At 44.1% G+C, this 17,993-nt stretch overlaps 1 protein-coding gene across 1 annotated transcript in view; it reads left to right on the top strand.

The window, feature by feature from the left end:
- The window catches only part of LOC135105664 (netrin receptor UNC5C-like), a 430,244-nt gene that overhangs the window by 111,947 nt on the left and 300,304 nt on the right, over window positions 1-17,993 (top strand). The window contains exon 3 of the mRNA XM_064014055.1: window positions 17,947-17,993. This exon is cut by the window's right edge and continues 100 nt beyond it. Within this exon, the coding sequence (XP_063870125.1) occupies window positions 17,947-17,993 (47 nt within the window). The remainder of the gene's footprint in view (window positions 1-17,946) is intronic.

The raw sequence follows: 17,993 nt of genomic DNA, 5'->3' as shown, positions 1-17,993 counted from the left end.
CGTCCTTTTCTTCCTTCTTGCTGCTTTCATTCCCTCTGTCCCTCCGTCAGCCTTTTGTTGTGTTCTTTTGCTCCTTCTTGCTCCTATCCTCACGTTCCCTGGCCTGGCGTACAGTACAATTCAGCTGAGCCTTTAAGATAATCAATGCTTTCTTTTCCCTCTCCTCGTTAAGTCTTCCCTTCGCCTTCCCCTTTAAGCAGGCGTCCCTTTTCTTTATCTTCCTTTCAAGGTCAATATCAACCCGACCAACGATCCGTCTGGCCCTTAGCTGCACGTGGTCCTCCCTGGGCTACCAACTCTCTCACTCCCAGCTGCTTCCCTCTTCCCCTTCACCCCTTCTACACCCCCTAGCAAGTCTCCCCTCATAGTTAAAGGCAGGTCTAGAAGGGAAGGCCACGTGGTATGGTCTTAGGTCGTGAAAGAAGATTTCGAAGTATTAGTGATTGGTGTGTCCGAAGAAGGAGGAGGTAGAAGGGTGAGTAGAAGAGGAGGAGGAACAGTAATAGGAGGAGATAGCAAAGACCCAGTAGTATTCTTAGGTCGTGAATGAAGAAGTTTGAGTGAAGTATTATATAGTTGTGACAGAAGCGTGCTATTTTGGTGAAGGTTTGTGGCAGGTTAGGGTAGGTTAGGTTAGGTTAGTGAACAAGCTTGAGTGAAGTATTATAGTCGTGACCGAAGCGTGTAATTTTAGTGATGGTTTGGGGTAGTCAGTCTTAAAGCCACGTGTCTGACCTTGACTTGGTGGCGCTCCTGTTGTGGCTGCTTGCTGGGATGCGTAAGGAACTGCCGGCTTAAAGGTACAGCCTCCACTAGGAGAACGGGATGGGGGTTGTGGAGAGAGAGAGAGAGAGAGAGAGAGAGAGAGAGAGAGAGAGAGAGAGAGAGAGAGAGAGAGAGAGAGAGAGAGAGAGAGGAACTCAACACATCAGATTTCAAGCGCTTTCATCGTATTTCCATGCACCGTTGAAGTAAAAGTCACGCTCTTGATCTTCACCACCGTGTTAAAGAAGAAAAAAAGGAAGAAAAGTAGAAAATGCAGTGAAACAAATACCACAGAACTTTGTTTCCCCCGCACTCCTCTTTTTCCGTGCATTGTTAAAATAAAAGTTAAGCTCTCAAGTTCCTAAGTTCCATTACCGCATTGAAGACGAAAAAAAAAAGACAAAAAAAAAATTCAATAAAAAACAAGAAAATTTTAAAACAATACTTTATAACTAAATGCAAGCAACACGCATCTTCCTCCACACAATGTTAAAACCCAAACATCCAATCGCGAATCCCAAGACATTGTTTACGCAAAAGAGACAAAGAGAGACAAAAAAAGTCTAAAAAATATGACTTCATTATCACAAGAAGCGTGGTTGTAATGATTATTAAACCAACACAACATAACAACCCCAAGCAACACTCATATCCCAATCGTGAACCCCAAGCCCTTGTTTACGAATAAGAGACAGAGAAAAACAAGCCTAAAAACAACACGAGTACAATTTCATATGGAGCGAGGCTGTGGCTGTGGCTGTAGGGATAAGAAAGTAACATAAATTTCATCTTGCCAGCCCTTCCTTCCTGCGGCGGCCCCACAAACGGAGCCACGCCGCCCTGATCACTGTCATCTCGGCGTGCCGCAGGATACTGGCGGGTCTTGGCGGAGGCTGGAGGAAGGCCTGCGGGTTCTGGGCGAGAGGAAGGAGACGCACATGGCCAGAACGTCTCGTGGGTGTCCTACAAAATTACTACAATTTCCAGCCTTGCCTGTGGAATGTCATGAAGGGCTGTGGGGTTGGGTGTTGGCGAGCGAGCGTACATGCCTGCCTCTCTCTCTCTCTCTCTCTCTCTCTCTCTCTCTCTCTCTCTCTCTCTCTCTCTCTCTCTCTCTCTCTCTCTCTCTCTCTCTCTCTCTCTCTCTCTCTCTCTCTCTCTCTCTACTACTACTACTACTACTACTACTACTACTACTACTACAACAACATCGACTAATTCTATTGCTGCTTCTACTGTTGCTTGTTCTCCATTTACTACTACTACTACTACTACTACCACTACTACTCCTACTACTACTACTACTACTACTACTACTACTACTACTACTACTACTACTACTACTACTACTACTACTACTACTACTACTTCTACCACTACTACTACTACTACTACTACTACTACTACTACTACTACTACTACTACTACTACTACTACTACTACTACTGTTACTACTATACTACTACTACCACCAATAAAATATATTCTCTCTCTCTCTCTCTCTCTCTCTCTCTCTCTCTCTCTCTCTCTCTCTCTCTCTCTCTCTCTCTCTCTCTCTCTCTCTCTCTCTCTCTCTCTCTCTCTCTCTCTCTCTCTCTCTCTCTCTCTCTCTCTCTCTCTCTCTCTCTCTCTCTCCCCTTGCTCCCCTATTCGTGCTGAGCTCCACTTTTACCTTTCCCCAATATTTTTGCTTAAAGTTCAAGGTGAAAGTCCAATACGCCGCGGCCAATATAGGTGAAAAAATATGGTAGAGTTCCCGTCAACTTTATAGATACGCATATGATTTTTTTTTTTTTTTTTTTACGAGAGGTTGAGGAAGAGGAGTGACGGATAATCGCGTACGAGGAAGAAGTCAGAGGGAGTTCTTTTAAAAGTTTGTCATGGTTATTTTTTTGTGTGTTGGTGAATGTGTGTGTGTGTGTGTGTGTGTGTGTTGTGATGGTGTGGATGGTATACATGGGGATGGTTTTAATGGGTGTAGGTGAAGGAAGGCTGCAAGGGGAAAGAGGGTGTTGAGTTAAGGAGTGTGACGGATTTTTGAGTGGGTGTTTAGAGGTTGACTTCTTCCTTGTTAGGGTGTATGGAATGGTTGCTGCTATCGTCGCGTCTCTCTCTCTCTCTCTCTCTCTCTCTCTCTCTCTCTCTCTCTCTCTCTCTCTCTCTCTCTCTCTCTCTTTCTCTCACTCCAGTATTATGCTTTGTTGTAGTGAATCTTGAATATGTTTGTCAGTCAGTCAGTCAGTAGGTCAATCATTCTGTGTCTTTCTATCTGTATGTATGTATGTATGTATGTATGTATGTATGTATGTGTGTGTGTGTAGGTATTTATGCATGTATATCTTTGCCCACGACCACACACATTCTCTCTCTCTCTCTCTCTCTCTCTCTCTCTCTCTCTCTCTCTCTCTCTCTCTCTCTCTCTCTCTCTCTCTCTCTCTCTCTCTCTCTCTCTCTCACCCGTGGCCTGAACTTTGTTTTATCCACGGGGATATAACGCGTATTCCTCTCTCTTCCGTCTTCCCTATTCACGTCCTTCCTGCAGCTCCCTCCTCCCTTCTCTCTCTCTCTCTCTCTCTCTCTCTCTCTCTCTCTCTCTCTCTCTCTCTCTCTCTCTCTCTCTCTCTCTCTCTCTCTCTCTCTCTCTCTCTCTCATCCCTCTCCTCCCACCGTCACCACCAGGAATACCCAAGGGCTCACTGAAGTCAATCTAGTAACTATATTGCACACCAAACCCTCCCGCTATACCTCTTCATTACTCTGGCTTTGGGATTTTACGCGTAGAGAACAGAAGTGGTGGAAAATGTAAACCCATAAAGTAACGTAGGTATTCTGAATTCTGTAAGCACGTAAACCAAGCATCCATTTAATCTATTGCGAGTTTGGAGTTAATGGTTAAATCTTTTACTTACTACGTAGTGTGTTCGTGAGTTGAGATTTATTTGTATTGTGATTTTAAACGTGGGGATTTTTAAAGTGAATTTAGGTCCATTTCTTTTTTTTTTTGTGTGTGTGTGTGTGTAAAGTGCATCGGGAAATTTTTTTAGATGTGAGGTGAATGTGAAAAACCTTTAGTGAAAAGGAGGAGCAGGAATCCACAACTGGATGTTAGTGAATGCCTTTTACGTACTTGAATATTGAAGAAAATCGAGCCGAAAAGCCCAGCGTGTGTAGCTGAGGGAAGTGGAAAATAGAATTGGTAGCAATAACTGAGAGAGAGAGAGAGAGAGAGAGAGAGAGAGAGAGAGAGAGAGAGAGAGAGAGAGAGAGAGAGAGAGAGAGAGAGTTGTTTCAAGATATAGTAGTAGTAGTAGTAGTAGTAGTAGTAGTAGTAGTAGTAGTAGTAGTAGTAGTAGTAGTAGTAGTAGCAGCAACAACAGTAGTAACAACAGTAGTAGCAGCAGTAGACTCAGTAATAGTACTTTTCATTCAACATTCACTAGTAACAAGCAACAAAACAAACAAAAAAAAACTATCAAGACCAAGAAAAATTTTAATAACAAGTCCACCATAATATCAAGCAAAAAAAAAAAGAAACTCATCTGCGAATATTCAAAGACAGCGAAGGAACCAAAGGAACAAAAAAATATTACTGATGAAAAAGAATTCTTGGAGAGTCATTGAGGAAAAAATGCATAGGCAGGATAATAGAGGAAGGAAGGCACGCACAGAGACCTGGAGGGATGGAGGGAAGAAGGAAGAGGAGGAAGAGGAGGAGGAGGAGGAGGAGGAGGAGGAGAAGGAGGAGGAGGGGGAGGAGGGGAAGAGGAAGTCATTACCAGTGAGGTGGAGGAAGACACTGACCTGAGAAGACTTTTAGCTGGCTTCTGTATGAGAGAAGAGGCGGAGGAGGAGGAGGAGGAGGAGGAGGAGGAGGAGGAGGAGGAGGAGGAGGAGGAGGAGGAGGAGGAGGAGGAGGAGGAGGAGGAGATGAAAGAAAGAAGTGAAGAGGGAAGGGGAGGAGGTGGAGGAAAGAAAATAAAGAAAAATAGAGTAGGAGGACCAGGGTGAAAGAAGCAAAGAAGGATGAGGAAGAGGAGGGGAGGAAGAGAAGATAATAAAAGAAATATAGAAGAAGGATGAAGTGAAAGAGAAACAGCGAGAGGAGATTAAGAAGAGGAGGGGGAGGAGCGCATGAAAAATAAGTTGGAAAGGAGGCAGAAGAGGAAAATACAATAAAAGAAGTAGAGGAGGAAGAGTTGAAGAATAATGGAACATAAAAAAAAAAGAGAGAAGCTTGTAAACAGAAATACGAACGAAAAAAAAATAATCAAATTTCTAGAGTGAATAAAAATACACTTATAAAAAAAACGAGAGAGAGAGAGAGAGAGAGAGAGAGAGAGAGAGAGAGAGAGAGAGAGAGAGAGAGAGAGAGAGAGAGAGAGAGAGAGAGAGAGAGATTAAATTAAACAAGAAAGAAGAACATCAAGACGAACAACAAGCAGAAACATTAAAAGAGAATGAGTAAGACCAAGATTCCTAAGGCTACCCACAACAGTATCAGGGACAGACCGAATATTAGGAGTCAAGGAAGGGAAGGAATGAAGGGTTAGAATGGTCAAGAGATCTAGTAGGAAGGGAGTGAGAGAAGAGGGAGGTAAGAGGGATCGTGGAGAGAAGTGCCGGCGGGGAATGGAAGGGGGAAGAGGGAAGGAAGTGCTACAAAAATTCCTTAACATTCTTCTGCAACGGCCCAGATTTTCTTATTAAACTCTCCACACGCCGCTGGACAAGGAGGGAAGAGAGGGACCAGCACTAGAACCCCCCAAACAACTTCCCCTTCGAGTCTAGATAAACCCCCACCATCTCCTTCCCCACCTTCTCCCTCATCACATTCGCCCATCTACCTGTGTTTTATTTACATTGGTGTTTTTCTTGTTTTTATTTCCTTTTGTCGTTGCTGATGGGGTGGATTCACTCAAAGGAGGAAAAAGTAGATTAGATTAAGAGAGAGAGAGAGAGAGAGAGAGAGAGAGAGAGAGAGAGAGAGAGAGAGAGAGAGAGAGAGAGAGAGAGAGAGAGAGAGATTTTCAGAAACCACAGCAAAGGAAAAAGAGAAAAATACCAACACTCAAGAAAGTAACTCTTAAAAGAAACGGATGACAGGAGGAAGAGAGTTTTGGGGGTGATAGGAAATTCAGGTTGAAGGGAAGGCTTTTGGAAGACTTGTGAGAGGAGGAATCTGTGCGGGAAAAAGTGGAAGAGAAGACATGGAGGGAAGAGGAAAGAGGAAGCAGGACAGAGATTTGATTTTGGGAACAGTTGAGGACGAGAGAGAGAGAGAGAGAGAGAGAGAGAGAGAGAGAGAGAGAGAGAGAGAGAGAGAGAGAGAGAGAGAGAGAGGGGTGGAGTTGATGGCAGGTATTCTCGAAATTGAAGTTAAATTGTTTAGAATGCCATCCATCTCTCTCTCTCTCTCTCTCTCTCTCTCTCTCTCTCTCTCTCTCTCTCTCTCTCTCTCTCTCTCTCTCTCTGAAATAAAAAAAATTAAAACAACATACGTATAAAAATGAGAGAGAGAGAGAGAGAGAGAGAGAGAGAGAGAGAGAGAGAGAGAGAGAGAGAGAGAGAGAGAGAGAGAGAGCCACGTGGAGAAAGAATAATAGGAGGGTATACAAAAATTGTGGTAATAAAGATAAGAACGAATGGAAGAAAAGAGAGAAAGAGAGAGAGAGAGGTGAAAGAATAATAACAACGCTTGTCTTTCTTCCTTCACGTCTTCAATGTAAACACTTTTTTTTTTTTTCTCCTTTTAGCTTTTCTTCCTCAACATATTATCGATATATATTTGAAGGCAGCGCGGCGCGGGAGGTGAGACCAGATGGTGGTGTTATTCGGCCTAATGACACCCATAAGTTTTGGGGACCAGCGGCTCATAATGGCTTAGGCCCACCGCTGTTTCTTTTTTTTTTTTTTTTTGAGAAAGAGAGAGAGAGAGAGAGAGAGAGAGAGAGAGAGAGAGAGAGAGAAGCTACAAGTTAAAGATTATAAAGAATTTTGGTTACAGAAAAAAATCTGACCAAAAAAAAAGTCAAAGAAACAGAACATTACCAGAGAGATAGATAGAGAGAGAGAGAGAGAGAGAGAGAGAGAGAGAGAGAGAGAGAGAGAGAGAGAGAGAGAGAGAGAGAGAGAGAGAGAGAGAGTCGAGTTCAAATGAAAATATCAAGGAAAAGAGAAGAGAGATAAAATGTATGAAATCCCACGATATTACGAACAAAAAGAGAACATGATTATAATACATGATAATGTTAGCGACTAATTGAGAGTGGGAAGCGGAAATTTTGTAAAAAAAAAAAAAAAAAAGATTATAAATGTCGGAACAGAACGTGGGAAGAGGAACAAGCGGAAAACGGTGTAATATGACGGAATTGAGGAAATGAGAGACTTGGTAGAAAAAAATAGAGGGAAGGTGTGAGATAATGACAAAAAATCGGTCGGCCATTTAGAGGAGGATCATGTGTGTGGCTCAGACAAGGGCAGGAGGGAAGGTGTTTTTATCGCGTGTGTGTGTGTGTGTGTGTGTGTGTGTGTGCCCCCATAGTAACAGTGATGAAAATATTTTTAAGATGCTTGTTTACCTTCCTCTATCGTGATGTTTAGATTATGATTTTAATGTTTCTTCTGTAACTCAGACGTCATTGTACAGAATCTTACTTTTTTTGTTTTGACTTTGATTCATCGTATATTTTCCATTGTATGTATTTTATTTTTATTTTCCTTGTTTTTTTTTTTTTTTTTTACCAACAGTGTTTATCGAATAAGATCCACGTTAATATTGAGGCGCTTTACGTGTTCCATTTAGCTCAATGTATTAATAAGTCAACCGTGAAGCGTCAGGTAAATTTAGATATAATGATCTGTATTGTCTACCACCACCACCACCACCACCACCACCACCACCACCACCACCACCACCACAACCATCACCACCTCCATTGTTCCTCTCTAGCGTGTTTAGTATGAATGTTCCTGACTCATCTTCGTTCTTCCTGTTTATCTGTTTTAACTCACATCTTCAAAATAAGAAACAGAAAACGAGGACGAGGAAGTGGAGTAGATGAAGAAACAAAAGAGGAGGAGAATGGGGAGGAGTCAGAGGAGGGAGAGGAAGAGATGAATCGCCCCTCATATTTAGGGCCCCGAAGGAAAAGTTAGAGTATGAACGAGGGGGAGATGAAGGCCACCAGCTGGAGGGGAGTTGATGTGCTGCCTCGCGCCGTGTGTGTTGCCTCTTAGATGGCTTAGCGGCCCTCTGCCTCTTCTCGCGGTTTCCTGCTTCCTTACCCACTCTTTCCTCTATAACCATCACCTTCCTTCCCTTAACTGACTGACTAATGACAACAGGACACTTACTTATTACTTCTTATAAGAAATTTTAAAGTTTCACTGAGCACAAAATATAATAAGACACTAATATGTAAACTAATAGATATTCACTCATTGCTGTCGGCAGGGGCTTTACTTGTTATTTTATTAACCTTAACCCTTAGTCAAAGGGTTAATATTTCATGCATTCAGTCATACTGATCAGCTATTCTGGTTTTAATTTTACGTGGTCTTTCATTATAATACCTAATAAATGTTGTAGAATATATATAACATAAGAATTATAATACCTAGTACATGTTGTAGAATCCGATGATACTCTCAACATATAAATCTGAATCGACTCTTAACTTCAGATACAATTCTCCTTCAGTTCACTTTCTGTTTAGCTTTTAGTTCAAAGGCCACAGGAACCGAAGAAGAAGAAGAAAAAAAAAGAAAGGGAAGGGAAGGGAAAGGAGGGAAGGAAAGGTCAAGTTTCCTGAAGAAGGAGGAGAAGGAGGAGAGGGAAGAAGAGAGAAGAGAGGGAAGGATACGAGTGTGACCGCCCGACCCCGTCTTCAACCTTGGCTATTGACCGACTCCAGGGAAAGGCTCGTCTCGGTATTGTTTGAGGTGTAATCAAGCAGCTATTATCTGGGCCTCCACGCGTGATACTGGCAACTTCGGGAAGCCGCAGACCTCACAGTCCTATAAATAGTTTTGTATGCTTTCCCGCGGCCTGTGTCTGTGTCTGGCCGCCTCTCTCCCTCCCTCCCTCCCTCTCTCTCTCTCTCTCTCTCTCTCTCTCTCTCTCTCTCTCTCTCTCTCTCTCTCTCTTTTGGTCTTCTTTCCTTTGTCTTTGCCTTGCTTTGTCGGGTTTTTGTTTTCAGATTTTACTTTATTTGTTTCTGTCTTTTGTATTTTGATGTCTGTGTGTTTGTTTGCCTGTCTGTTTTTTTTGTTTTTTTTGTCTATTCATATTTGTATCTGTTTGTCTGTCTGTCTGTCTGTCTGTCTGTCTGTCTGGCCCAGTCCGTCCTCCTCCTCCTCCTCCTCTTCATTCAATCTCTGGGCGCCCCGTGTTTCAGGGTTGGGATGGGTGGGGACCGTTTCCTTGGCTTTACCCTTTCCTTTCCTCCGCCCAACGATGCCTCAGGTAACGCGCGTGTCCAATGGATTAATCGTATCTGTGTAACCAGCGTTCTGCTTTATTTAATCGTCCTCGGAAACAATATCACGCTCGAATATTGGAATCGAGTGTACGGAGCGAGAAGAGCGGGAGAGAGAGGAAAGCGCCAGGGAAATTCACCGGCCAGGCCCCATAGGAAAAAAAAAGAAAGATAAAGTGGAAAGCACAGGAGGCGTACATGGAGTTGTGTGCGAGTTTATATAGAAAGAGAGAGAAGGAAAAAAGCTCCGTCAGATCTTTTTATTAAACTTGCCTACCAATATAGCTACAAGAGAGAGAGAGAGAGAGAGAGAGAGAGAGAGAGAGAGAGAGAGAGAGAGAGAGAGAGAGAGAGAGAGGCTGATTAATGTTCCGTCGCTCCAAAACGGCCGGCTCTGACCTGCGGGTCTCTGCCTCGCTCGACTCATTCTCCTCGAGCACATTTTTAATCCCCGATTGCCTCGGTAAATTAATGAAGACCCGCGTCGCCCCGCGCCGTCCCTTGCAGCGCCCCTCCGTCCGCGTCAGATAATTGAATGGGCAGCGTGTACCCAGTCGCTTGTTAGACTGCATGGCATTTGTACCCGCCTGTTATCATGCGGGTGTGTTTTACTGTCGAAGCCTTTGTGCGCGAGAACCTTTTATATGTAAGCGATGATGCAAGCAGTTAATCTCCTGGACGAAGCAGCGGCGCCATCAGCCAGCAGGTGGAGGCGGGCAGTGCTACATGAGGCGAAATTGATGAATTAGATGCCAGGAGCTACAATCACTCTTGACAAGCCTCAAAACTCAGGAGAGGGAAGGAATGAAGTACCTTTCACCCCGCGCGTGTCCTTCCCCGTGTCGTGGCTGTTATCCCGAATGTAATCCTGTAGTAGCCCTTTTGCAATTCCCGTGCAGCAGCGTGGTGTCCTGTTACCGCCCGACCTCGACCTTGTCCCCTCGCCGGTGTTTGTCTTTGCGAGTTGCTTCTGTTGTGGCAGCCACTCCCCTCTATTTTTACTGTATAATCGTGTTGTCGTTGTATTACTCTGTCGCGCGAGGCATGTCCCCCCACGCCGCCGCCACACAGGAAGGAGCTATTTGGGAGACTGATTGTTAGATTTCGTGTTTAGTTTGTCGGGCGGTGAGAGCATTCGGCGGCGACGAGGAGAGACCTGTGTGTGTGTAGGGCTGAAAACAAACCACTTTTCGGCAGGAAGGGAAGAGGGACACGGAGTTTATTGTTGCACCAGTTCTTTGCTGCGAGGTTCATGGGGGTCGAGGGACAGAAGGTTAGGTTAGCTTGTGTTTTTTTTTTTTTTTTTTTTTTGCCGCCATTGTCCTTGGGTACTCTGGTTCCCTCTGGCCTGTCGGCGTGGCGGGGGTCAGGAAGAGGGTGGCGGGGGGTGGAGCAGGTCGTGGCCCTTCATAATATTGCTTTGTTGTTAGATCAGATCCCCTATTGATGCCAGGGGAGAGCTGTAGGAATCCATTGTTGGCTGTTGTCAAGGTTGCATTCACGTAATGGTCGCGGTGATGGGCACGGCTTTCTTTGTGTTTATTTTTCTTTTGTTGCTACATGACGATTCTTGGTTAGAATTTGTGATTTGTATGTTTAATTTTGCGTAACGAGTGGTGATGGTGAAAATATCAAGATTAAGTTATTTGATCATTATGTTCCCTCACACACACACACACACACACACACACACACACACACACACACACACACACACACACACCACACACACACAGAGAGAGAGAGAGAGAGAGAGAGAGAGAGAGAGAGAGAGAGAGAGAGAGAGGAGAGAGAGAGAGGAGAGAGAGAGAGAGAGAGAGAGAGGAACAGGCGCCGGCCACCTCTCGTACGCGTTGCGAGTAATGTTGCTGTGGGTCAGAAAATTGCACATAATTCCTCGTATCCTTGACGTGCCTGGCCACCGTTTCCCTCACGCTGCGGGCCGACCTGACCCCGGCCCGCCCTGATGGAGGCCTGGGCACGAGGGACCGGCACGCCCCTCAAAACACCATTGGTTTTAGAAGCTCGGAAAAAAATAAATAAATAAATAATAAATATATAGCGATAAACGTGAAAAAGAAGGCATAAAGGCATACATATTCGTGTGTTACTGAGGGAATATATAGCGGGAAACGTGAAAAAGAAGGCATAACCGTTTAAATATCCGTCTATTGGTGAGGGAATGCGCGGACACGGTCGAGTCGGGCAAACTTTGAGGCAGTATCATTAAGGCAAAATCAATTGTGGAAGTTTTAATGAACGAGCAGACAAGCGAGGTAAGCGACGCCGTTTTGGTGCATAGCTGGAGGCTGGCAGTGATGTGCTTTGACTGCCCTAACGAGGCTGCGTCCACGTGCGTCACTCGCCTCTGAGCCTTGTGAGCGTGCGAGCGTGTGAGCGGCTCAGTTGTCTCGATGGTTTTAAAAATAACCTTTGATTGCTATGGTTCTCCTGGAGCGTAATATAATGGTCTGTTGCGAGTCTGGTGTGTAATTCGAAAGGCCCCACAGAGGTAAAAGATTGATCGAGTATTTTAAATCCTTTAGTGCTTGTAGCCTTAACTTTGTAATTATTTCATCCAAGACTACACAGGTGAACAAACAAGGCGTTTTACTGCCCTTACGTGTCATAAATTTAACGATAATGCCGCAAAATATCACTTAATATATATATATATAAAACGGAAAAAAAAAAAAATAACCAACGCTTTTAGAGATAATTTGGTGTGAACGTAACACACTCTTAAATACAGCCATCACACATAACCGTGGCATGAACTAATAGACGTGGAGTGTTTACAGGTAAGTGAAATGAGCACTTAGCGCCGCGCCAGGCTTTACCTTTCCCCATTCTTCGTCCACGGCTCTGGGCGGCGAGGGACAGTGGCTTCATCCAACATGCAAACCGCAGGGTGGGAGGCGCGTCCGGTAAAGATTTTCCCTGTAATCATGCATCGGGTCAGTAGAGAGTTTGAGGGAGGCGTGCGGCTTAGGAGGAAGAGGAGGAGGAGGAGGAGGAGGGTAAGGATTTGGACTCCGTGTGTGTCGGGAAATTACAGAAGATAATAATGAAAGCTTTTGTAATGAAGGGTTTGAGCGGACGGAGGCGCTGAAGCTGTTTTTGTCCCGTGTGTGTGTGTGTGTGTGTGTGTGTGTGTGTGTGTGTGTGTGTGTGTGTGTGTGCCCTCATTTGTCTGCGGATGGTATCAATTATTCAGAGCAAAGTTAAGACGAATTACTAGAAAAAAATACTACCACCAACACCACCACCACCAACAACACGCTCCTCCTCCTCCTCCTCCTCCTCCTCCTCCTCCTCCTCCTCCTCCTCCTCCACTACCTTCAGGAGGCATGGGACGTAGCAAGGTGGAGTATTAATAAACGGTGACGGTGAGAGATAGGCATAATAAAGTGGTGTAATGGGACACTGTCGATATTAGGCCGCCAGACAAGACAGCTCCCCTGGATTTTCGACTGCTTGTTCTTCACGATGCATTGGGAAAGAGTGGCTGGGGGAGGTGGGGGTAGGGCTCTTCATTATTATCATTACCATCCCTGAGTGCATTGGGGGGATTTTTCTTCATCATTATTATTTTGAAGGAGCAGCAGTTTCTTCGCTCCGCTGGTGGTGAAGAAGAAGCAGGAGTCTTGAGGTTACTGGCCACTTGCTGTTGTTGTTCATCCTGGTTTGGTTTAGAATCTGGAGTAGCGAGATATCTGTTCACTCAGCGTTCACTCAGGTTGTGTACTAATTAATGTGCTCTCACTCACGCCTGTTTCTACTCTCTCTCTCTCTCTCTCTCTCTCTCTCTCTCTCTCTCTCTTCTCTCTCTCTCTCTCTCTCTCTCTCTCTCTCTCTCCTCCTCTCTCACTCTCTCTCTTCTCTCTCTCTTTCTCTCTCTCTCTCTCTCTCTCTCTCTCTCTCTCTCTCTCAAAGGAAGGATTTGGCGGCCAATAGCGAATTAGCCTGTGACGTAACTTTTCTGTCCTTAGATTTTAATTGCATCGCCGACGTTCCATTCATTAGCTGGACCTTTCCTCCGCCTGGACGACTTTTACGGACAACGTCGTAATCAGAAAGAGGAGGGAGGGAGGGTGAGGCAAAGGAGAACCATGAAAAAATTTGTACCACGCCACTGCATCCACTGTACAGTATACCGGTACTCAGTATTTCGTGTGATGGTGAAGGCTGTGTGTGTGTGTGTGTGTGTGTGTAGGTAGGGGGGGTTAGAGATGTAGTTGTGTGCTAGATGTATTTATTGTTCGGAGAGAGAAAGTGTCTTGTGTGTGTGTGTGTGTGTGTGTGTGTGTGTGTGTGTGTGTGTGTGTGTGTGTGTGTGTGTTTGATATTGAGGGTTTTATGTGGGTTGGAGATGTATACTATAGTTGTGTGGTGGAGGTACTGCCCTGGGTGAGGATGTCTCGTGTGGTAGTGATTTGTAGTTGTGTGCTGAATGTACTACTACTGCCTGGAGAGAGAAAGCGAACTGAAGCGAAGGATATTTTCTAGTGGTAATCCAGATTTTGTGACGGTGAGGTGAAAAGTCATATTTGGTATTCTGGTTATGAGTGGCTGCGGTTGAATTTCCACCACGAATATAGAAATGAAACAACCTAAATACCAGGTACGAGGTGACGATTCAGGGGACTGGAACTTTGTCCGGAATGAAAGGTCAGTTAGCCTTAATATTTGACAGACGGAGGACGTGGGGAAGGGGAGGCAGCAGAGAGAGAGAGAGAGAGAGAGAGAGAGAGGAGAGAGAGAGAGAGAGAGAGAGAGAGAGAGAGAGAGAGTCACTTGTCAAACGTGGGGCGACGGTCGCAGTTCAGTATTAGTGTAATGGCAGCACATATTATTTTTCTTCTTAATGCGTGCAATACGAGATAAAAAAAAAACTTTTCCTTTAAAAATTTTCATCACTGTCCTTCGCACTAATGGAAATCCTGCATTAGTCCATCTGGTACTGGTCGTGTTTGTGAAAATTTTTTGTGCAGTTAGGTTGTGGTGTGAGTGCCTTCAAGGTCGTGGGAAGGTCGCGGGGCAGGTGACGCACGGTGTTGACGCAGCCCCGGGAGGTCCCATTGTTCCACGAGTAATCTCCGCGCCCTAACACCGCCTGTCAGGGGAACGAGGCGACTTTTGTAGGAGGGATTTGGAAGGATCGTCACTCTAATGCTTTTTTTTTATTCTTTATTTTTTTGTGGTGCGTCTGCGAGAGTGCGCCGGGCTGAGAGGGTATCACTGTGTCGCGTCCCCTTGACTTCCTCCTCGCTCGACCAATACTCTCCCTGAAATTTTTATGCTCTAAGATTTATTCGTGGTTTATGCTTAGAAGTTCAAGTGTTCGAGTCAGTAAACAGTATTATGAAAAATTAATGAAAATTTTACGGTCAGAAGGTAGGAGAGATCACTGATGGGTCCCCCTTGGTTTCCTTCTCCCCACGACCAGTACTTTTCCTAAAAACTTTCCTTGCACTTAAGATTCATTCGCAGTGTTCTAGTCAGTCAGCAGTACTATGAAAGAATGATGAAAACTCCACAGTCAGAAGGTAAAGTCAGAAGACAAGACATCCAGAAACGCACATCATATTAAACACAAGGCGGGTCTGTGTTCCTTTTAAGAATCTGTGGCATTAAGAAAGAAAGGTCAGAGTGTAAAATTTATTCTCCATACCAAAGGATTCCCTCTTCGGAAAACTACACGTCTGGAGGTGGAGCATCGTGTTCTTTCTACCTTCACACGCTCATGAGAACTTCATATCTCGTCTTTCATCCTTCCCTCGCCAGTACATTAATTTTTCCCTTTTTTTTACGGTGTTTTTTTTTTTTTTGACTAGTCGCTCGTTCTTTTCCTCTATTTTCTTTAACTTTTCCCGGTTTTATGTACCCCATATTTAATTTTCCCCTTTTTCCCCAAGTTCTATTTTTCATTTCTTTCTCATTATTTTTTCCCATTTTCCTAACTTCTCCGAATTCGTCTCTCGTTGTCATGGTATTTTTTTTCTCTATTTCCCAAGTTTTCTGTACCCTAGATTAATTTTTCCCCTTTTTTCCCCACTTTTCTGAATTCGTCTCTCGCTGTCATGGTAGTTTTTTTTTTTTTCTCTATTTTCCCCAGTTTTCTTTGTTCCCTGGCCCGCGTTGTCCCTCACATCCGCTGCCTCTGTTTCTTCCTCGTCCACCACAAGCCAGTCCTTCTCGGCCCCGTTCACACGCCCCCCACACACTATTATTTTAGCCACACTCTTTGTACCCAAGCCTATACTGCCCTTCCCCCTTTCCTGTCCCTCTTCTCTCTCTCTCTCTCTCTCTCTCTCTCTCTCTCTCTCCTCTCTCTCTCTCTCTCTCTCTCTCTCTCTCTCTCTCTCTCTCTCTCTCTCTCTCTCTCTCTCTCTCTCGTGTCCATTTTTGTCCATGTGTAGGTCTTAGATTACTTTTCCTTTTTTATTTACTTTCTCGCATTTCTCCACTCTAACTCTTTTTCCATATATCTCTTCTTATTTTTGTTGTTGTTTTTTTTTACTCCCGACACCCAGGTTCTTCTTTTTGTTATGTTTTTACCTCTTTCCTCCCCTCTGTTCTCCTCCCTTCCGTCTACTCCACGTCCTTTTCTCTCCTCCCTGTTTCCCTCCCTTCCTCCCTCTCTCCTCAGCCATCCTTCTTCCACCACCACCACCACCCCCGCTACCACCACCGCCACCGGATGAGGCCAGCAGGATATTACGAAGAAGGAAAAAAATCCTGAGGGATCTCGAGTAATTATTTACAAGTTTCGGGAGAGAGTAAGAGAAGGGAGTCGCTGGGATTGCTTCTTTTATTGAGAAAGTGTTCAGTCTTTCCTTATACCCTTACCTCGTGACTTTAGAGTGTGTCTTAGGACCATATTATGAAACCTACTCTACTCTGCTCGCATCTCGACTACTTTGAAAAGGCTGTCGTTGATGATACTTGTTTTGTTAAGTATTTTTTTTAATGGTTCTGGTGAGCGATTTAGAATATTTCTACATTATTAACACGAGAAACACTCAAGAGAACCCAGCTAGAACATTTGTAACCGTTGAAGAATAAATAATCGGGGTGAGAAAATAAAGCGATTCTGAATACAAGCTTTGAAGGTGTTCCCAAGGAGTCTGTGGTGATGTACGAATGTATACTAAACTTGATACACATAAACATCATTTACCAAGAAAACACTATAATTCAGTAAACGTAGAGACAGAGACTGAGCCAGATCCATATGAAGCTTGCGATAAATATGTTTATGGTGACGTAAAAATGTATGGTAAACTCGATACACATAAACAAACAACAAATCATGATACCACATTTAGCATAGAGACAAATTGACTCCGTATGAAGCTTGCGATGTGTGTGTGTGTGTGTGTGTGTGTGTGTGTGTGTGTGTGTGTGTGTGTGTGTGTGTGTGTGTGTCCATGCATTCAACCTCCTCCCTAACCCCCACCCCACCCACACACGCACAGTAACAGATAGAGGGTTTAACGAGCCCCCGAGTACCCAATTAGCCATCCATAATGCCGGTTAGCGCTGCCTGATGATTATGCCCCGTTGCTGTGGTGTTCCCTGGCTTGACGTTCCTTCCACGGGTGTTCTTGCTCTCTCCCACTCCTCGGCGCGGCGCTGGGAGGGATGGCGGTAACCGGATCACGCTGCCGGAGTACCACAATTATTGACTATCTAGATCACACACACACACACACACACACACACATATATATATATATATATATATATATATATATATATATATATATATATATATATATATATATATATATATATATATATATATATATATATATATATACATATATATATATTCTTTTTTTTTTTTTTTTTTTTTACTTCCAAACTAATGCATGACCTGCGAGTTTGGGTTATTTTTGTGTTTTGTTCTTGTTGTTTGTAAAGCCACGTGGGTGTTTTTTGTATGACAGAGAGAGAGAGAGAGAGAGAGAGAGAGGAGAGAGAGAGAGAGAGAGAGAGAGAGAGAGAGAGAGGAGAGAGAGAGAGAGAGAGAGAGAGATTATGAGCTCCTGAAATAGCATACTCATGAACTAAACTACTTACTATCATGAAAAAAAAAAAAAATAATAATGTTCAGGACGATAACTCGGACCCAGAAATTATACTTGCAGCGACTTTCTCTCCTTGTGTATGACATAATTTACACACACCACACACACACACACACACACACACACACACACACACACACACACACACACACACACACACACACACACACACACACACACCAATGTATACTGAGAAGGAATCTCTGAGTATCCAGTCTCTTTTACTGGATGATATAGCTTATCACCAAAACTACTAAACCTTCAATTATTATACCACTATTTGTCCTTTTGTGTCCCTTCATGTCTCTTTATTTCTTCTTTCCTTATCAGTCTCTCTTAAGTCACTAAAAAATACTGAAACCTCAACAGTTATAGTACATATTGTCCTTTTTGTGTTCCCTCGTGTTCCCTTTCATCTTTTTTGTTAATGTAACGTCAATTTTGCCAACTCCCGATGAATGCAGGCAAGGACTGATGTCGCTTTTGTGTTCCTTCCTTAATGTATCGTGAACTTTACTAGTCCCTTTTCATCCCTTCGCTAATGCACTATTAATCTTACCAACTCCCGGTGACCAAGAGTAATGACCAGTGTTGTCTTTTCGTTGCAGAGGAAGGCAGCGAGGAGGAGGGCGACGGTCCTCTCACGGGGGTGCCG

The sequence above is a fragment of the Scylla paramamosain genome, chromosome 12, assembly GCF_035594125.1.
Source record: "Scylla paramamosain isolate STU-SP2022 chromosome 12, ASM3559412v1, whole genome shotgun sequence".
NCBI lineage: Eukaryota > Metazoa > Arthropoda > Malacostraca > Decapoda > Portunidae > Scylla > Scylla paramamosain.
The sequence above is the reverse complement of the archived record's forward strand: the minus strand, read 5'-3'. Positions and strand labels throughout refer to the sequence as shown.